Source organism: Oncorhynchus mykiss, chromosome 13 (genome assembly GCF_013265735.2).
Source record: "Oncorhynchus mykiss isolate Arlee chromosome 13, USDA_OmykA_1.1, whole genome shotgun sequence".
NCBI classification, from domain to species: Eukaryota; Metazoa; Chordata; class Actinopteri; order Salmoniformes; family Salmonidae; genus Oncorhynchus; species Oncorhynchus mykiss.
The window spans coordinates 2,123,125-2,142,974 of record NC_048577.1 but is presented as its reverse complement, the minus strand read 5'-3'; the positions used below and the strand labels follow the sequence as shown (position 1 = coordinate 2,142,974).

The 19,850-nt window shown below is 41.3% G+C and overlaps 1 protein-coding gene across 1 annotated transcript; it reads left to right on the top strand.

Moving 5' to 3' along the window:
• Positions 1 to 1,652: 1,652 nt before the first annotated feature.
• On the top strand, positions 1,653 to 14,043 carry LOC118938405 (zinc finger protein 501-like). Its single transcript, XM_036942256.1, has 3 exons — positions 1,653 to 2,170; positions 2,304 to 2,481; positions 12,880 to 14,043. The coding sequence occupies exons 1-3, from the start codon at positions 1,871 to 1,873 to the stop codon at positions 13,812 to 13,814; spliced, it is 1,413 nt and encodes a 470-aa protein (XP_036798151.1). The 5' UTR covers positions 1,653 to 1,870; the 3' UTR covers positions 13,815 to 14,043.
• Positions 14,044 to 19,850: the final 5,807 nt, after the last annotated feature.

Here is a 19,850-nt window from a genome sequence, read left to right as displayed (position 1 = left end):
CTAAAACAGAACACAACCAGGATAAACATACGTGAATTTGCCCAATAGAACCTCTATTTCAGCTAGATGCAGGCGAGAGTGTGCAAGGCGATATTGAATGTGTCACTGTCTGTCACCTCAACATTTTCTCTCGACCTGTGTGAACCTACATTCTAAACTTTCATTCATAAGCTAGGTTGCTACCTCATGATGGGTATAGGGGAAATGTTGGTATCATGTTGTAGCCTAAACCTACCACTGTTACATTGAACAAGGTGAATGGAATATGAATGACAGTCATCCAACATGCTGTAGTAGAAATAAGGCCATGCCCATGAAAAACCAAATGGTCCTCCCTCATCTTAAACGGCACTGACCACCACTGTTTGGGTGGTGGGCCATTCTTGGTACACATGGGAACTGTTGAGCTGAAAAACCCAGCAGCGTTGCAGTTCTTGACACAAACCGATGCGCCTTTCACCTACTACCATACCCCGTGCAAAGTAACTTAAATATTTTGTCTTCCCCATTTACCCTCTGAATGGCACACATGCACAGTCCATGTCTCATGTCTCAAGGCTTAAAATTCCTTATTTAACCTGACTCCCCCCTTCATCTACACTGACTGAAGTGGATTTAAGTAGTGACATCAATAAGGGATCATAGCTTTAGCCTGGATTCACCTAGTCTTTCTAAGTCATGGAAGGAGCAGGTGTTCTTAATGTTTTGTCTACCCAGTGTAACGCACTACAGATAATCAAGTGCTATTTGCATGTGATGCATTTGTTCTGTTGTTTACAGGATGATGTGTATCTTATAGAGCGTGGCTTTAAGGGAATAGTATGGTCACATGTAGATAAAAACGATTGTGAAAATGAACAGAGAAAATGTGTATTAACACACTACCTATTCATAGATGTATTTATTCATCATCTACATATTCATATTGAGCTTCTACGTCTGTGTACAGGAACATATTGTTTGTAAGACGTAAGAGAAAATATATCAGCTTATTGTTAAATTGTTATGACGTTCTTTCCAATACAATAAGTGTCGTAACTATTGTTTCCAAACTGCGTTACCGACTCCAGTCAGCAGATGGCGATGTGCGACTTTCAGGTGATGCTTCTTGCGTGACGTATAATGGACTGGACGGGACACTTCTTCAAGAACAACAAGGCGCCAACTCTTACAACCACCTCGGTAGCCTGCTAGACAACATAAAACTGAAAGATTGATTCTTTAGACCATGTTAATGTACATTAACTAATGTCAGTGTTTTAAACGCATTTCAGTTGACGTATCTACTGGTTAACTTTAACCTAATGTGCTTGTTCAATTTGCAAACGTGTTAAAGATTGATACTGAGGTTAGCACTAGGCTAGTCGCTAATGCTAGCTAGCTAGCTAGCTAACATCCCTGACCATGAGCTCACTGAACTACTCCTCCCTTGCTAATGAAGAGGGGGTCTGCTGTTTGGAGAAAGAATCTTTCAGAATGAAAAAGGAGGAAGAGGAGGTTGTTATAGTGAAAGAAGAGAACGAACCTTTTAGAGAGGAAGAGGATGCTGTCTCAATAAAGGTGAAGAAGGAAGACGTTTTGGGAGTGAAAGAGGAGGAGACAGAAGATCCGATTAACACCAGTGAGTACTGTCTTAAAAACAGGGACTATGCCGTTGTTGAACTAATGTGGGGTTTTTAAGGGGCATTCTACTGAAGTTCTACACTTGAATATGTTGTTCAGTACTGTAGGAATTGTTAAAGGGTCGATCTGCCATTGGTTCATATATTTTTGGGACATTTCAATTAGATGTATTGAATTCTCCGTGTGGTCTACATTAAAGTTCTCCTCATCTAATATAACAGGCTTTTAAAATTCAATATTGGTGCATATGTTCTACTTAAAATATAAAAAAGGCACCCATTTTGTGGAACAACCCTTTTACATTTGCATCACAAATATTTTTTTAGGAAATCAAGATGAAAGTGGCCATTTTAGGCTCTTTTTAGACATATTCATGCCTCTTGTAAGTCTCTGTGATTGCAATAGTAGATCATATGTTTACCACCTGTTTGATGTTCTCGTTCACACAGGAGAGAGACATGACTATCGTGGATCCTCTGCGGAGCCTCAACAACATCCTGATGCTGACGAGGCAGAGAAGAGTCTCTCCAGATCAGAACACCAGATGGTACAGCTTGGTCTGGTCTAGCATACAGCTTGCTTTATCGGCTTGGGCTGGGTTTCTGTAGAGCACTTTATGACAACAGTGACATCAGCATCCATAATGATACGCGTCTGTGTCCCCTCTTTATGGTTACCAGGACAACGCTAGCCCTTCCACCCTCCTGGAGTCCATGTGTCGTGCCTCTCCTGGTAGCACGTTACTGCTGGGTATGAAGAGGTTGTCTGTGCTGCTGGTGGACTGCAGGAAAACAACGGGGCTGAGTGGAACTGTGAGAGGAGGAGAAGAGATGAAAGGATCAGATTTGACTCATCAAAGTAAGTGCTGTAGTTTAGTTTGAACAAATATAATAGATCTGCCCACTGGTATCTGTTACCAGGACAACCAGCAGAGTTCTGTTAGTTGACAGGAAGATAGACTGGTGGATATGGATGTTATTAATATCATAACACTGAAAAATGATTCTGCCAGTGAAAAGAGAGAAACCAATAGACCATATAAAACCTTGATGAAAGTTAGCTTTAGAGAGAAACCAATAGACCATATAAAACCTTAATGAAAGTTAGCTTTAGAGAGAAACCAATAGACCATATAAAACCTTGATGAAAGTTCGCTTCAGAGAGAAAGTTTCAAGATGATCTGATGTAAGGTGCATGTTTTACAAAAACATTTTCTCAAAATATGATGGATGTTACATTGCCTGTCCCAGTCAACCCCCCTAACACTTACAAAGAGCTGCAGTGAGTTTCAGAATGGGTTGCAAGGAATAAGTTAGTCCTAGATATTTCAGATTACCTTAAATTACATGGCCTACTATGCTAATTCTGTAGCGGTATTGTTAGGGGGGGTAAATAAATATTTTGTTGGAGCACCAGGCAGGTATTGACCCTAGTTATTAAAGTTAGTTATTACCTATTATAACATTATTATTATTAAATATTATTAAAACTGAAAGGATGAGAGTAGAATAGATAGAGTAGCGCTTCCAGACACATTCTAAACATGGAGTCTTAAAGGAGGACTGTAGCATCTAATGATGAAACATTATGGAGTCTTAAAGGAGGACTGTAGCATCTAATGATGAAACATTATGGAGTCTTAAAGGAGGACTGTAGCAGCTAATGATGAAACATTATGGAGTCTTAAAGGAGGACTGTAGCATCTAATGATGAAACATTATGGAGTCTTAAAGGAGGACTGTAGCAGCTAATGATGAAACATTATGGAGTCTTAAAGGAGGACTGTAGCATCTAATGATGAAACATTATGGAGTCTGAAAGGAGGACTGTAGCATCTAATGATGAAACATTATGGAGTCTTAAAGGAGGACTGTAGCAGCTAATGATGAAACATTATGGAGTCTTAAAGGAGGACTGTAGCATCTAATGATGAAACATTATGGAGTCTGAAAGGAGGACTGTAGCAGCTAATGATGAAACATTATGGAGTCTTAAAGGAGGACTGTAGCATCTAATGATGAAACATTATGGAGTCTTAAAGGAGGACTGTAGCAGCTAATGATGAAACATTATGGAGTCTTAAAGGAGGACTGTAGCATCTAATGATGAAACATTATGGAGTCTGAAAGGAGGACTGTAGCATCTAATGATGAAACATTATGGAGTCTTAACGGAGGACTGTAGCATCTAATGATGAAACATTATGGAGTCTTAAAGGAGGACTGTAGCATCTAATGATGAAACATTATGGAGTCTTAAAGGAGGACTGTAGCATCTAATGATGAAACATTATGGAGTCTTAAAGGAGGACTGTAGCATCTAATGATGAAACATTATGGAGTCTTAAAGGAGGACTGTAGCATCTAATGATGAAACATTATGGAGTCTTAACTTCTTATGGTTAACATTCCGCTGAAAAGGCAGAGCGCGAAATTCAATTCAATTGCTTGTTCAATGAACCATAAACAATTAATGAATGGGGTCTTTTATTTCAGCTCATTCACCTGGTGTTGTTTTAACCCCCCAACCCGGCTTTAGGTTTTTATCAGTATGTAATGAATCAATTGTCAGCTCAAGCTCCAGAGGCCCAACTCAGTCCCATAGACACAGATGAGAGAGTACCCATAAAAGCTATTCGATGGCTAAACAGTATTAATACAATCTTGTAATTTTTCTCAGTGTCCACCCTATCGACAACGGGGAAATGTTACTGATGTGCTTTGTGTCTTTCTCCAATGTAAAAATATATATCAAAATGGACATTCCTGCAGTCAGCATGCCAATTGCACGCTCCCTCTGAGACATCTGTGGCATTGTTGTGACAAAACTGCACATTTTAGTGGCCTTTTATTTTCCCTGGTACAAGGTTCACCTGTGTAATAATCAAGCTGTTCAACCAGCTTCTTGATATGCCACACCTGTCAGGTGGATGGATTATCTTGGCAGAGAATAAATGTAAACAAGCAGGGATGTAAAAAATTCTGCAATACTTTTTTTCAGCTGATTAAACATCCAACACTTTACATGTTGCGTTTATAATTTGTTTATTGCAGTTACTATCAGTTTTAGGAACATCTTTCCAAATATTTCACCTTATTTTTTACTTTACAAAATATGACATCAGCGATAGTCAAAATGTTGAAAAACCTGTGAACGTCTAAATAAGAAATTGGGCCATTTAAACAGAAGGTGTCGAACCCTTTCAACAACGGGGAGATTTTACTGGTGTGTTTTGTGTCTTCAACGTAAAAACAAGTTTTGGACTTCCACTTAAAATGACTTATTTACTTATTTTATGTTTAAGGAAGTGTGTACAGTCGTGGCCAAAAGTTTTGAGAATGACACAAATGTTAATTTTCACCAAATCTGCTGCCTCAGTTTATATGATGGCAATTTGCATATACTCCAGAATGTTATGAAGAGTGTTCAGATGAATTGCAATTAATTGCAAAGTCCCTCTTTTCCATGCAAATGAACTGAATCTCCCCCAAAACTGGAAGCTTCAAAAGGAGGGTGGTGCTTGGAATCATTGTTCTTCATATGTCACCCACGGTTACCTGCAAGGAAACATGTGCCGTCCTCATTGCTTTGCACAAAAAGGGCTTCACAGGCAAGGATATAGCTGCCAGTAAGATTGCACCTAAATCAACCATTTATCGGATCATCAAGAACTTCAAGGAGAACGGTTAAATTGTTGTGAAGAAGGCTTCAGGGCACCCAAGAAAGTCCAGCAAGTGCCAGGACCGTCTCCTAAAGTTGATTCAGCTGCGGGATCGGGGCACCACCAGTACAGAGCTTGCTCAGGAATGGCAGCAGGCGTGTGAGTGCATCTGCACGCACAGTGAAGCGAAGACTTTTGGTGTCAAGAAGGACAGCAAAGAAGCCACTTCTCTCCAGGAAAAACATCAGGGACAGGCATTCTTACTGTAGGAATTGTTAATTGGTCGATCTGCCAGTGGTTCATATACTTTTGGGACTTTTCAATTAGATGTATTGAATTCTCCACGTGGTTGACATTAAAGTTCCCCTCATCTAGTATAACAGTCTTAAAATTCAATATTGCTGCGTATGTTCTACTTAAAATATAAAAAAGGCACCCATTTTGTGGAACAACCCCTTTACATTTGCATCACAAATATTTTTTTAGGAAATCAAGATGAAAGTGGCCATTTTAGGCTCTTTTTAGACATATTCATGCCTCTTGTAAGACTCTGTGATTGCAATAGAAGATCATAAGTTTACCATCTGTTTGATGTTCTCATTCACACAGGAGAGAGACATGACTATGGTGGATCCTCTGCGGAGCCTCAACAACATCCTGATGCTGACAAGGCAGAGAAGAGTCTCTCCAGATCAGAACACCAGATGGTACAGCTTGGTCTGGTCTAGCATACAGCTTGCTTTATCGGCTTGGGCTGGGTTTCTGTAAAACACATTATGACAACAGTGACATCAGCATCCATAATGATCTGCATCTGTGTATCCTCTTTATGGTTACTAGGACAACGCTAGCCCTTCCACCCTGTGTCGTGCCTCTCTGGGTAGCACCTTACTGCTGGGTATGAAGAGGTTGTCTGTGCTGCTGGTGGACTGCAGGAAAACAACAGGGCTGAGTGGAACTGTGAGAGGAGGAGAAGAGATGAAAGGATCAGATTTGACTCATCAAAGTAAGTGCTGTAGTTTAGTTTGAACAAATACAATAGATCTGCCCACTGGTATCTGTTACCAGGACAACCAGCAGAGTTCTGTTAGTTGACAGGAAGATAGACTGGTGGATATGGATGTTATGAATATCATAACACTGAAAAAGGATTCTGCCAATGAAAAGAGAGAAACCAATAGACCATATAAAACCTTGATGAAAGTTAGCTTTAGAGAGAAAATTTCAAGATGATCCAATGTAAGGTGCTTGTTTTACAAAAACTTATCCTTAAAACATTATGGATGTTACATTGCCTGTCCCAGTCAACCCCCCTATCTTTACAAGACTGTTGAACAGGCAAACTAAACTCTAGACACTGTTAATTAATTAACTAATACTGAGGAAAGCTGTGATCAGGCTTATAGGGAAGGGCATTCAATAAACACAGCACTTAAAAATGACTGATTGGCTGAGAGAAATTGATGATTGCTTTACACCCCCAGTTATGTAAACTTAGGACACTAAAGAGGCCTTTCTATTGAATCTGGAAACACCAAAAGAAAGATGCCCAGGGTCCCTGCTCAACCGTGTGAATGTGCCTTAGGCATGCTGCAAGGAGGCATGAGGACTGCAGATGTGGCCAGGGAAATAAATTGCAATGTCTGTACTGTGAGACGCCTAAGACAGCGCTACAGTGAGACAGGACGGACAGCTTATCGTCCTCGCAGTGGCAGACCACGTGTAACAACACCTGCACAGGATCGGGACATCCGACCATCACACCTGCGGAACAGGTACAGGATGGCAACAACAACTGCCCAAGTTACACCAGGAACGCACTATCCCTCCATCAGTGCTCAGACTGTCCTCAATAGGCTGAGAGAGGCTGGACTGAGGGCTTGCAGGCCTGTTGTAAGGCAGGTCCTCATCACTGGCAACAACGTCGCCTCTGGGCACAAACCCACCGTCACAAAAAGTCACGGTTTTGTCTCCAGGGGTGATGGTCGGTTTCGCGTTTATCGTCAAAGAAATGAGCATTACACGGAGGCCTGTACTCTGGAGCGGGATCGATTTGGAGGGGCAGACATGGTCTGGGGCGGTGTCACAGCATCATCAGACTGAGGTTGTTGTCATTGCAGGCACTCTCAACGCTGTGCGTTACAGGGAAGACATCCTCCTCCCTCATGGTACCCTTCCCGCAGGCTCATGACAATGCCACCAGCCATACTGCTCGTGATTTCCTGCAAGACCGGAAGGTAGCATCTCACTGCAAGTTCTGCCAAATCTGGTGCAGAGAAGATGCACTGCAGTACTTAATGCAGCTGGTGGCCACACCAGATTTTTTATTTATTTTAATTTTACCTTTATTTAACTAGGCAAGTCAGTTAAGAACAAATTCTTATTTTCAATGACGGCCAGTGGGTTAACTGCCTGTTCAGGGGCAGAACAACAGATTTGTACCTTGTCAGCTCGGAGATATGAACTTGCAACCTTTCGGTTACTAGTCCAACTCTCTAACCACTGGGCTACCCTGCCGCCCCAGATACTGACTGTTACTTTTGATTTTGACACATTATTATTTTGACACATTATTCCATTTCAGTTAGTCACATTTCTGTAGAACTTGTTCAGTTTATGTAGGTTGTTGAATCTTATGTTCCAACAAATATTTACACATCTTAAGTTTGCTGAAAGTAAACGCAGTTGACAGTGAGAGGACATTTCTTTTTTTTGCTGAGTTTAGATTGGCGAGGGGGGAAACAATTTAATCAATTTTAGAATAATGCTGAAATGTAACAAAATATGGAAAAGGTGAAGGGGTCTGAATACTTAACGAATGCACTGTGTCTGTATGTATACTGAACCAAAATATAAACAGCAATTTCAACGATTTACAGTTCATATAAGTCAGTCATTGTAAATAAATAAATTAGGCCCTAATCTATGGACTTTACATGACTGAGGGGTGCAGCCATTGGTGGGCCCTGGAGGGCATAAGCCCACCCATTGCGGAGCCAGGCCCAGCCAATCAGAATTCGTTTTTCCCCACAAAAGGGCTTCATTACAAATAGAAATACAACTCGGGTGGCTGGTCTCAGATGCTGTGGGGATCCTGGGCTGGCGTCGTTATATGTGGTCTGTGGTTGTGAGGCCAGTTGGATGTACTGCCAAATTCTCTAAAATGACGTTGCAAGGTGGCTTCTGGTAGAGAATTGAACATTCAATTATCTGGTAACCGCTCTAGTGGATATTCCTTCAGTCAGCATGCCAATTGCATGCACCCTCAAAACTTGAGACATCTGTGGCATTGTGACAAAACTGCATATTTTAGAGTGGCCTTTTATTTTCCCCGGCACAAGGTGCACCTGTGTAATAATCAAGCTGTTCAATCAGCTTCTTGATATGCCACACCTGTCAGGTTGATGGATTATCTTGGCAGAGAATAAATGTTAACTAACAGGGATGTAAAAAATTCTGCAATCTTTTTTTCCCAGCTCATTAAACATCCAACACTTTACATGTTGTTTTGAGAATGACACATTTTAATTTTCACCAAATCTGCTGCCTCAGTTTGTATGATGGCTATTTGCATTTACTCCAGAATGTTATGAAGAGTGTTCAGATGAATTGCAATTAATTACAAAGTCCCTATTTTCCATGCAAATGAACTGAATCCCCCCCAAAACTGGAAGCTTCAAAAGGAGGGTGGTGCTTGGAATCATTGTTCTTCATATGTCACCCACGGTTACCTGCAAGGAAACAGGTGCCGTCATCATTGCTTTGCACAAAAAGGGCTTCACAGGCAAGGATATAGCTGCCAGTAAGATTGCACCAAAATCAACCATTTATCGGATCATCAAGAACTTCAAGGAGAGCGGTTCAAATCAAATCAAATTTATTTATATAGCCCTTCGTACATCAGCTGATATCTCAAAGTGCTGTACAGAAACCCAGCCTTAAACCCCAAACAGCAAGCAATGCAGGTGTAGAAGCACGGTGGCTAGGAAAAACTCCCTAGAAAGGCCAAAACCTAGGAAGAAACCTAGAGAGGAACCAGGCTATGTGGGGTGGCCAGTCCTCTTCTGGCTGTGTCGGGTGGAGATTATAACAGAACATGGCCAAGATGTTCAAATGCTCATAAATGACCAGCATGGTTGAATAATAATAATAATAAGGCAGAACAGTTGAAACTGGAGCAGCAGCACGGCCAGGTGGACTGGGGACAGCAAGGAGTCATCATGTCAGGTAGTCCTGGGGCATGGTCCTAGGGCTCAGGTACTCCGAGAGAGAGAGAGAGAATTAGAGAGAGCATATGTGGGGTGGCCAGTCCTCTTCTGGCTATGCCGGGTGGATATTATAACAGAACATGGCCAAGATGTTCAAATGCTCATAAATGACCAGCATGGTTGAATAATAATAATAATAAGGCAGAACAGTTGAAACTGGAGCAGCAGCACGGCCAGGTGGACTGGGGACAGCAAGGAGTCATCATGTCAGGTAGTCCTGGGGCATGGTCATAGGGCTCAGGTCCTCTGAGAGAGAGAGAGAAAGAGAGAATTAGAGAACGCACACTTAGATTCACACAGGACACCGAATAGGACAGGAGAGGTACTCCAGATATAACAAACTGACCCTAGCCCCCCCGACACATAAACTACTGCAGCATAAATACTGGAGGCTGAGACAGGAGGGGTCAGGAGGCCCCATCTGAGGACACCCCCGGACAGGGCCAAACAGGAAGGATATAACCCCACCCACTTTGCCAAAGCACAGCCCCCACACCACTAGAGGGATATCTTCAACCACCAACTTACCATCCTGAGACAAGGCTGAGTATAGCCCACAAAGATCTCCGCCATGGCACAACCCAGACAGGATGACCACATCAGTGAATCAACCCACTCAGGTGACGCACCCCTTCCAGGGACAGCATGAGAGAGCCCCAGTAAGCCAGTGACTCAGCCCCTGTAATAGGGTTAGAGGCAGAGAATCCCAGTGGAAAGAGGGGAACCGGCCAGGCAGAGACAGCAAGGGCGGTCCGTTGCTCCAGAGCCTTTCCGTTCACCTTCCCACTCCTGGGCCAGACTACACTCAATCATACGACCCACTGAAGAGATGAGTCTTCAGTAAAGACTTAAAGGTTGAGACCGAGTTTGCGTCTCTGACATGGGTAGGCAGACCGTTCCATAAAAATGGAGCTCTATAGGAGAAAGCCCTGCCTCCAGCTGTTTGCTTAGAAATTCTAGGGACAATTAGGAGGCCTGCGTCTTGTGACCGTAGCGTATGTGTAGGTATGTACGGCAGGACCAAATCAGAGAGATAGGTAGGAGCAAGCCCATGTAATGCTTTGTAGGTTAGCAGTAAAACCTTGAAATCAGCCCTTGCTTTGACAGGAAGCCAGTGTAGAGAGGCTAGCACTGGAGTAATATGATCAAATTTTTTGGTTCTAGTCAGGATTCTAGCAGCCGTATTTAGCACCAACTGAAGTTTATTTAGTGCTTTATCCGGGTAGCCGGAAAGTAGAGCATTGCAGTAGTCTAACCTAGAAGTGACAAAAGCATGGATTAATTTTTCTGCGTCATTTTTGGACAGAAAGTTTCTGATTTTTGCAATGTTACGTAGATGGAAAAAAGCTGTCCTTGAAATGGTCTTGATATGTTCTTCAAAAGAGAGATCAGGGTCCAGAGTAACGCCGAGGTCCTTCACAGTTTTATTTGAGACGACTGTACAACCATTAAGATTAATTGTCAGATTCAACAGAAGATCTCTTTGTTTCTTGGGACCTAGAACAAGCATCTCTGTTTTGTCCGAGTTTAAAAGTAGAAAGTTTGCAGCCATCCACTTCCTTATGTCTGAAACACATGCTTCTAGCAAGGGTAATTTTGGGGCTTCACCATGTTTCATTGAAATGTACAGCTGTGTGTCATCCGCATAGCAGTGAAAGTTAACATTATGTTTTCGAATAACATCCCCAAGAGGTAAAATATATAGTGAAGACAATAGTGGTCCCAAAACGGAACCTTGAGGAACACCGAAATATACAGTTGATTTGTCAGAGGACAAACCATTCACAGAGACAAACTGATATCTTTCCGACAGATAAGATCTAAACCAGGCCAGAACTTGTCCGTGTAGACCAATTTGGGTTTCCAATCTCTCCAAAAGAATGTGGTGATCGATGGTATCAAAAGCAGCACTAAGGTCTAGGAGCACGAGGACAGATGCAGAGCCTCGGTCCGATGCCATTAAAATGCCATTCAATTGTTGTGAAGAAGGCTTCAGGGCACCCAAGAAAGTCCAGCAAGTGCCAGGACCGTCTCCTAAAGTTGATTCAGCTGCGGGATCGGGGCACCACCAGTACAGAGCTCAGGAATGGCAGCAGGCAGGTGTGAGTGCATCTGCACGCACAGTGAAGCGAAGACTTTTGGTGTCAAGAAGGACAGCAAAGAAACCACTTCTCTCCAGGAAAAACATCAGGGACAGACTGATATTCTGCAAAAGTTACAGGGATTGGACTGCTGAGGACTAGTGCAAAGTCATTTTCTCTGATGAATCCCCTTTCCGAATGTTTGGGGCATCCGGAAAAAAGCTTGTCCGGAGAAGACAAGGTGAGCGCAACCATCAGTCCTGTGTCATGCCAACAGTAAAGCATCCTGAGACCATTCATGTGTGGGGTTGCTTCTCAGCCAAGGGTGTGGGCACACTCACAATGTTGCCTAAGAACACAGCCATGAATAAAGAATGGCACCAACACATCCTCGAAGAGCAACTTCTCCCAACCATCCAGGAACAGTTCGGTGACGAACAATGCCTTTTCCAGCATGATGGAGCACCTTGCCACAAGGCAAAAGTGATAACAAAGTGGCTCGGGTAACAAAACAACAGTATTTTGGGTCCATGGCCAGGAAACTCCCCAGACCTTAATCCTATTGAGAACTTGTGGTCAATCATCAAGAGGCGGGTGGACAAACAAAAACCCACAAACTCCAAGCATTGATTATGCAAGAATGGGCTGCCATCAGTCAGGATGTGGCCCAGAAGTTAATTGACAGCATGCCAGGGCGGATTGCAGAGGTCTTGAAAAAGAAGGGTCAACACTGCAAATATTGACACTGCATCAACTTAATGTCATTGTAAATAAAAACCTTTGACACTTATGAAATGCTTGTAAGTATACTTCAGCATTCCATAGTAACATCTGACAAAAATATCTAAAGACACTGAAGCAGCAAACTTTGTGGAAATTAATATTTTTAATTCTCAAAACTTTTGGCCACTACTGTAGGTCGCATTCTGTATCATACAGCTATTAAAGTTATATATTTAGAACTACCTGCTCGATTGGAATCCAGTGACGTCTGTGTCTTGAGTGTCCTAGAACTGTTTAGTTTTTTGTGTTCTGACGAAAACAGAATGAATAAATAAGTAGTGTAAACATTGTCAGTAATTACCAGGAAACTCTACAACATTTGTTTTAAAATCACACTGAGATTGTTAAAACTGGCCTTAGGTTATTGAGGGATCTGATTAGGATTTACCCTCGTAGCAAGGCCGTTTCATATGTGGAGGTTTCATTCGGGTCTCTATTTTAAAAAACACACTGTCTTTGGCAGGAGAAAGACCAGACTCAGAGGAACCAGAGCCAGGGACGTACAAACCAGCAAGAAGACACCAGTGTTCCCACTGTGGAAAGGGTTATAACCACTTAAATGAGCTTAAACGACACGAGAGAATACACACAGGGGAGAAGCCTTACCACTGTTCCCAGTGTGGAAAGGGTTTTAACGATTTGGGAAAGCTGAAACGACACGAGAGAATACACACAGGGGAGAAGCCTTACCACTGTTCCCAGTGTGGAAAGGGTTTTAACGATTTGGGGAAGCTGGAACGACACGAGAGAATACACAGAGGGGAGAAGCCTTACCACTGCTCCCAGTGTGGAAAGGGTTGTAACGATTTGGGGAAGCTGAAACGACACGAGAGAATACACACGGGTGAAAAGCCTTACCCCTGCTCCCACTGTGGAAAGCGTTTTAACGATTTGGGCAAGGTGAAACGACATGAGAGAATACACACAGGGGAGAAGCCTTACCATTGCTCCCACTGTGGAAAGTGTTTCAACCAGTTAGGGACCCTGAAACAGCACAAGGTAATACACACAGGGGAGAATCGTTACCACTGCTCCCAGTGTGGAAAGGGTTTTAACGATTTGGGGAAGCTGAAACGACATGAGAGAATACACACAGGGGAGAAGCCTTACCATTGCTCGCAATGTGAAAAGATGTATAGCGAGAAAGGACACCTGAAAGCCCATGAGAAAATTCACACAGGGGAGAAGCCTTACCACTGCTCCCAGTGTGGCAAGTGTTTCAACGGGGCAGGGGATCTGAAAAAACACGAAAGAATACATACAGGAGAGAAGCCTTACCACTGCTCCCGCTGTGTCAAGTGTTTTAACCAGTTAGGGGCCCTGAAACAGCACGAGAGAATACACACAGGGGAGATGCATTACCACTCCTCCCAGGATGCAAAGCTTTTGCCCATTTAGGAAGCCTGAAATAACATGAGACACAGAGGAGAAGGCTTTACAGAAGATTAGATTTTGGGAAAACATATTACTCATAACAATCACGTAAACATCATTAGAGAATCTACACAGGAGAGAGAAATTACTTCTCTTAGCATGTATATTGATATTTCACATCTCATTGACTCACAACTCATCAGAGAACATACACAGTGCTCCCATTGTCTTATATTGTTGACTGATAATGTGTTTACCTGTTTTTACCAGATGAAATTGCTTCTTCCAATTATTGATAAACATGTACCTGTTAAGAAACTGACTGTTAGAACTGTTAAGGCTCCATGGATTGATGAGGAATTTAAAAACTGTATGTTTGAAAGAGTTGGGGCAAAAGGAGTGGCTAATAAGTCTGGCTGCACAGCTTGTTGTTTTATGAACTGCAAATTGAGAAATTATGTGACCAAACTCAACAAAAATAATCAACTTATTAAGAAGCCAAGATCAATGATATAAAGAATGATGGAAAAAAACATCATGAAAGAAAAGCAGTGCAAGTATTGAATGTTGTAAAGTTAGTGTGGGAGAGGTGGAACAATTGATCAATAATGACAAACCTCCTGGCATTGACAACTTAGATGGAAAGCTACTGAGGACAGTAGCTGACTATAGCCACTCCTATCTGTCATATTTTTAACATGAGCCTAGAGGAAAGTCTTTGTTTTCAGGCCTGGAGGGAAGCCAAATTAATCCACTACCTAGTCATGTAAGACTGGAAGTAAGACTGGAACATAGTATCAACAGGAACTCTTAGTTCCCTTTATCCATCTGTTACCTAAAATATAGTTTCAACACACAGACATCTGACTTTGTACAGTTGACCTTTTCATGCACTTGCAAGGTGTCTACCACTGATTCTTTATCTCAAGCTAAAGCAAAACATGAATCATTGTACTTTTGTCATCACAGGTGTTCCTGTAATGTACAGATATCATCAAAGTTCTTACAAGTCAAATGACACACATCTCTGACACACACACTTATCCCACCAGACATGCCACCGGGGGTCTTTTCACAGTTCACAAGATTCCAGAACAAATTCAAGAAAGCGTACAGTATTATATAGGGCCCTTATTGCATGGAACTTCCTTCCATCTCATATTGCTCAAATAAATAGCAAACCTGGTTTAAAAAAAACAGATAAAGCAACACCTCTCCCCTATTTGACCTAGGTAGTTTGTGTATATGCATTGATATGGAGGCTACGTGTGCCTTTTGCAAAATGTATGTAGTTCTGTCCTTGAGCTGTTCTTGTCTATTGATGTTCTGTATTATTGTCACGCCATAGAGGTTTTTATTCTCTATTTGGGTTGGGCCAGGGTGTGACTCAGGTGGGAATTCCAGTTTCTTTATTTCTATGTTTTCTATTTCTTTGTTTTTTTGGCCAGTGTGGTTCCCAATCGGAGGCAGCTGTCTATCGTTGTCTCTAATTGGGAATCATACTTAGGCAGCCTTTTTCCACCTGTGTTTTTTGGGTAGTTGTTTTCTGTATAGTTGATTTGTCTTACAGAACTGTTCATTCTTCTCTTTGTTATTTTGTTCTAATGTTTTTTGATTAAATAAAAACCATGAACACTTTACCACGCTGCGCTTTGGTCCATGCCTTCCAACGAGAGACGTGACAATTATGTGTCATGTTTTGTGTTGACCGCAGGAGGGGTAGCTGCTGCTTTTGCAACAGCTGATGGGGATCCAAGTAAAATACCAAATACCAAACTCTGTTGTTCTCTCTGAGCTCAGAAATAAAGAATCTTGGTTTGACTTGATGCTTGGCATCATTGTCCATTTGAAAGACCCATTTGCGACCAAGCATTAACTTCCTGACTGATGTCTTGAGATGTTGCTTCAATATATTCACATAATTTTCCTACCCCATGATGCCATCTATTTTGTGAAGTGCCCCAGTCCTTCCTGCAGCGAAGCACCCCCACAACGTGATGCTGCCACCTGTGTGCTTCACGGTGGGGATGGTGTTCTTCGGCTTGCAAGCATCCCCCTTTTTCCTCCGAACATAACGATGGCCATTATGTCCAAACAGTTCTATTTTTGTTTCATCAGACCAGAGGACGCCTTCAGGCGTTTGGAAATCGCTCCCAAGGATGCACCAGACTTGTGGAGGTCTACCATTTTTTTCTGAGATCTTGGCAGATTTGTATTTATTTTCCCATGATGTCAAGTAAAGAGGCACTGAGTTTCAAGGTAGGTCTTGAAATACATTCACAGGTGCTCTTCCAATTGACTCATGATGTCAATTAGCCTATCAGAAGCTATAGACATAATCTTCTGGAATTTTCCAAGGCTGTTTAAAGGCACAGTCAACTTAGTGTATGTAAACTTCTGACCCACTGGGATTGTGTAATAATCTGTCTGTAAACAATTGTTGGAAAAATGAATTTTGTCGTTAACACAGATGCCCTAACCGACTTGCCAAAACTATAGTTTGTTAACAAGAAATTAGTGGAGTGGTTGAAAAATTAGTTTTAATGACTCCAACCTAAGTGTATGTAATCTTTGACTTCAACTGTAAATACTGTATCCTTCACTATCTATTCTTCACTATATATTGCATCTTAGCTGCTGTGTTTCTGCTCATCCATGTTTTATACTTCTATATTTCCCATTCCTTTACTGGATTATGTGTATTAGGTTTAGTTGTGGAATTTGTTAGATATTATCTGTTTGATACTGCTGCACTGTCGGATCTAGAAGCATAAGCATTTCGCTACACTCACAATAACATCTGCTAACCATGTGCATGTGACCAATAACATCTGCTAACCATGTGTATGTGACCAATAACATCTGCTAACCATGTGCATGTGACCAATAACATCTGCTAACCATGTGTATGTGACCATAACATCTGCTAACCATGTGTATGTCACCAATAACATCTGCTAACCATGTATATGCGACCATTAACATCTGCTAACCATGTGTATGTGACCAATAACATCTGCTAACCATGTGTATGTGACCATAACATCTGCTAACCATGTGTATGTCACCAATAACATTTGCTAACCATGTGTATGTGACCAATAACATCTGCTAACCATGTGTATGTGACCAATAACATCTGCTAACCATGTGTATGTGACCAATAACATCTGCTAACCATGTGTATGTGACCAATAACATCTGCTAACCATGTGTATGTCACCAATAACATCTGCTAACCATGTGTATGTCACCAATAACATCTGCTAACCATGTGTATGTCACCAATAACATCTGCTAACCATGTGTATGTGACCAATAACATCTGCTAACCATGTGTATGTGACCAATAACATCTGCTAACCATGTGTATGTGACCAATAACATCTGATAACCATGTGTATGTGACCAATAACATCTGATAACCATGTGTATGTGACCAATAACATCTGCTAACCATGTGTATGTGACCAATAACATCTGCTAACCATGTGTATGTGACCAATAACATCTGCTAACCATGTGTATGTGACCAATAACATCTGCTAACCATGTGTATGTGACCAATAACATCTGCTAACCATGTGTATGTGACCAATAACATCTGCTAACCATGTGTATGTCACCAATAACATCTGCTAACCATGTGTATGTCACCAATAACATCTGCTAACCATGTGTATGTCACCAATAACATCTGCTAACCATGTGTATGTGACCAATAACATCTGCTAACCATGTGTATGTGACCAATAACATCTGATAACCATGTGTATGTGACCAATAACATCTGATAACCATGTGTATGTCACCAATAACATCTGCTAACCATGTGTATGTGACCAATAACATCTGCTAACCATGTGTATGTGACCAATAACATCTGCTAACCATGTGTATGTGACCAATAACATCTGCTAACCATGTGTATCTGACCAATAACATCTGCTAACCATGTGCATGTGACCAATAACATCTGCTAACCATGTGTATGTGACCAATAACATCTGCTAACCATGTGTATGTCACCAATAACATCTGCTAACCATGTGCATGTGACCAATAACATCCACTAACAATGTGTATGTGACCAATAACATCTGATTTGATTTGAACAAAACAAATCCATGTGACGTTTGATCAATGTGGAAAACGGATTGGATTTGTAAAAATCCATCTACAAAAGGTATTTGTATTAATTTTCACACAACTGGTAACCAGTGACTGGTGACATTTTGTGTTTCACCCAACTTGCAACCTAAATCCAATGACGGTGGACATTTTGTGTTGATTTCATGTTGAATTCACTTTAGTTGACGAATCAAAGAAATGTAAATAGAAACTAGATGTTGAACTGACATCTGTGCCCAGTGGGCTGGTTTGAATAAGCGGCAGGTGTTGGATCAATTAGTAGCATTAGTAGCTAAATTTCCGTGCAATTGTAACGGATGTGAAACGGCTAGCTTAGTTAGCGGTGCGCGCTAAATAGCGTTTCAATTGGTGACGTTACTTGCTCTGAGACCTTGAAGTCGTAGTTCCCCTTGCTCTGCAAGGGCCGCGGCTTTTGTGGAGCGATGGGTAACGATGCTTCGAGGGTGACTGTTGATGTGTGCAGAAGGTCCCTGGTTCGCGCCCTGGTTCGCGACAGATTTTCATGTGAATATTCTCAAATCTGCATAAAACAATATACGCATTTTCCCACCGGAAATGTTTGCATCAAACAGGTTTATTGCGGATAAAAGTCTTTGCATGATAAAGTAGTGCACGGAAAAAAATGTTTTCCTGTTGAATTCCCATGTACTGAATGAAAAATGCAAGTTAAATGGGTTTCCATTGCATTTTCAACTCTACTGAGGGTTTTGAAAAACCGTTGAGTTATTTAGCAAAATTCCTCTTGTCCCGTGCACTGTAGCCAACAGCTCAAAGATACAGTGTTGGTAGGCTACCTACATGATGAGATTATTATGGATAAGAGCGACATTATTTTATTTTTCATCATCATGTCACCAGAAGAAGACCATCAAAATGTATTGGAAAGGAGCATCAAGCTCAACACATGAACTTTCACCACCCTGTGAAGTTCATCATTTATTTAATCTGTAGCCTAATAAACTGCATGGGTTCCCAAGTCGTTGTGGGAGGACCACACAATATATCATCGCGTGACTCCAAGTTAACTAAGATATGATCGTTATTAAATCAATATTTGCGCATAAAGGATTAATGCCGCCATTTCTCGTTTATACATTTTTACTGACACAAAAACACCCCACCATGTCAAACGAAGTAACAAATCGTCTGTCGGCATTTAGAAAAGTATACAGGCATATCCTGTTTCCATCAGCCCGGTCATTACTTTGGAAATGGTTGGATCAATATCCACCTTCATGATATGGATGAAGCCTGATTTGGAATGTCTGAGTAGTTCTATCTGATGTCATAATACACCCCTCCGATAATCAAGTGATATTTGGAATGTCTGAGTAGTTCTATATGATGTCATAATACACCCCTCCGATAATCAAGTGATGTTCACATGTGATGCATTTGCTCCATTGTTTACATTTAAATGGGAGGCCCACTCTGATGATGTATGTCTTACATCGTGGGGCTTTAAATGAAAAGTATGGTGACATTTTAGTGTGGCTTGAAATAAATAGGATTATTAATCATAAACTCCTATAGCAACTGTGGCTTTGACTTCAAGAAGAGAATGGGCAAGAAGAAAAGAAAAAGAAAAATCCAGTTATAGACGTGTTTTCAATGCATTTCTATGGGCAATATTAGTAAAGCCCAAATTCAATATTTAATTTATTTATTTATATGTATATACAGTACCAGTCAAACGTTTGGACACATCTACTCATTCCAGATATTTTCACTTTTTTCTGCTTTGTAGAATAATAGTGAAGACATCAAAACTATGAAATAACATATATAGAATCATGTAGTAACCAAAAAAGTGTTTAACAAATCTAAATATATTTCATGTTTGAGAGTCTTCAAAGTAGCCACCCTTTGCCTTGATGACAGCTTTGCTGTCGGATGGATCAATATCCA

Excerpts from the sequence above, each read along its gene's own strand:
- LOC118938405 (XM_036942256.1), top strand. The coding sequence starts at position 1,871 with ATGTTCTACTTAAAATATAAAAAAGGCACCCATTTTGTGGAACAACCC. Across the intron at positions 2,171-2,303 it reads CCAGATCAGAACACCAGATG|GACAACGCTAGCCCTTCCAC; the intron begins GTACAGCTTGGT and ends TATGGTTACCAG. Across the intron at positions 2,482-12,879 it reads ATCAGATTTGACTCATCAAA|GAGAAAGACCAGACTCAGAG; the intron begins GTAAGTGCTGTA and ends TGTCTTTGGCAG.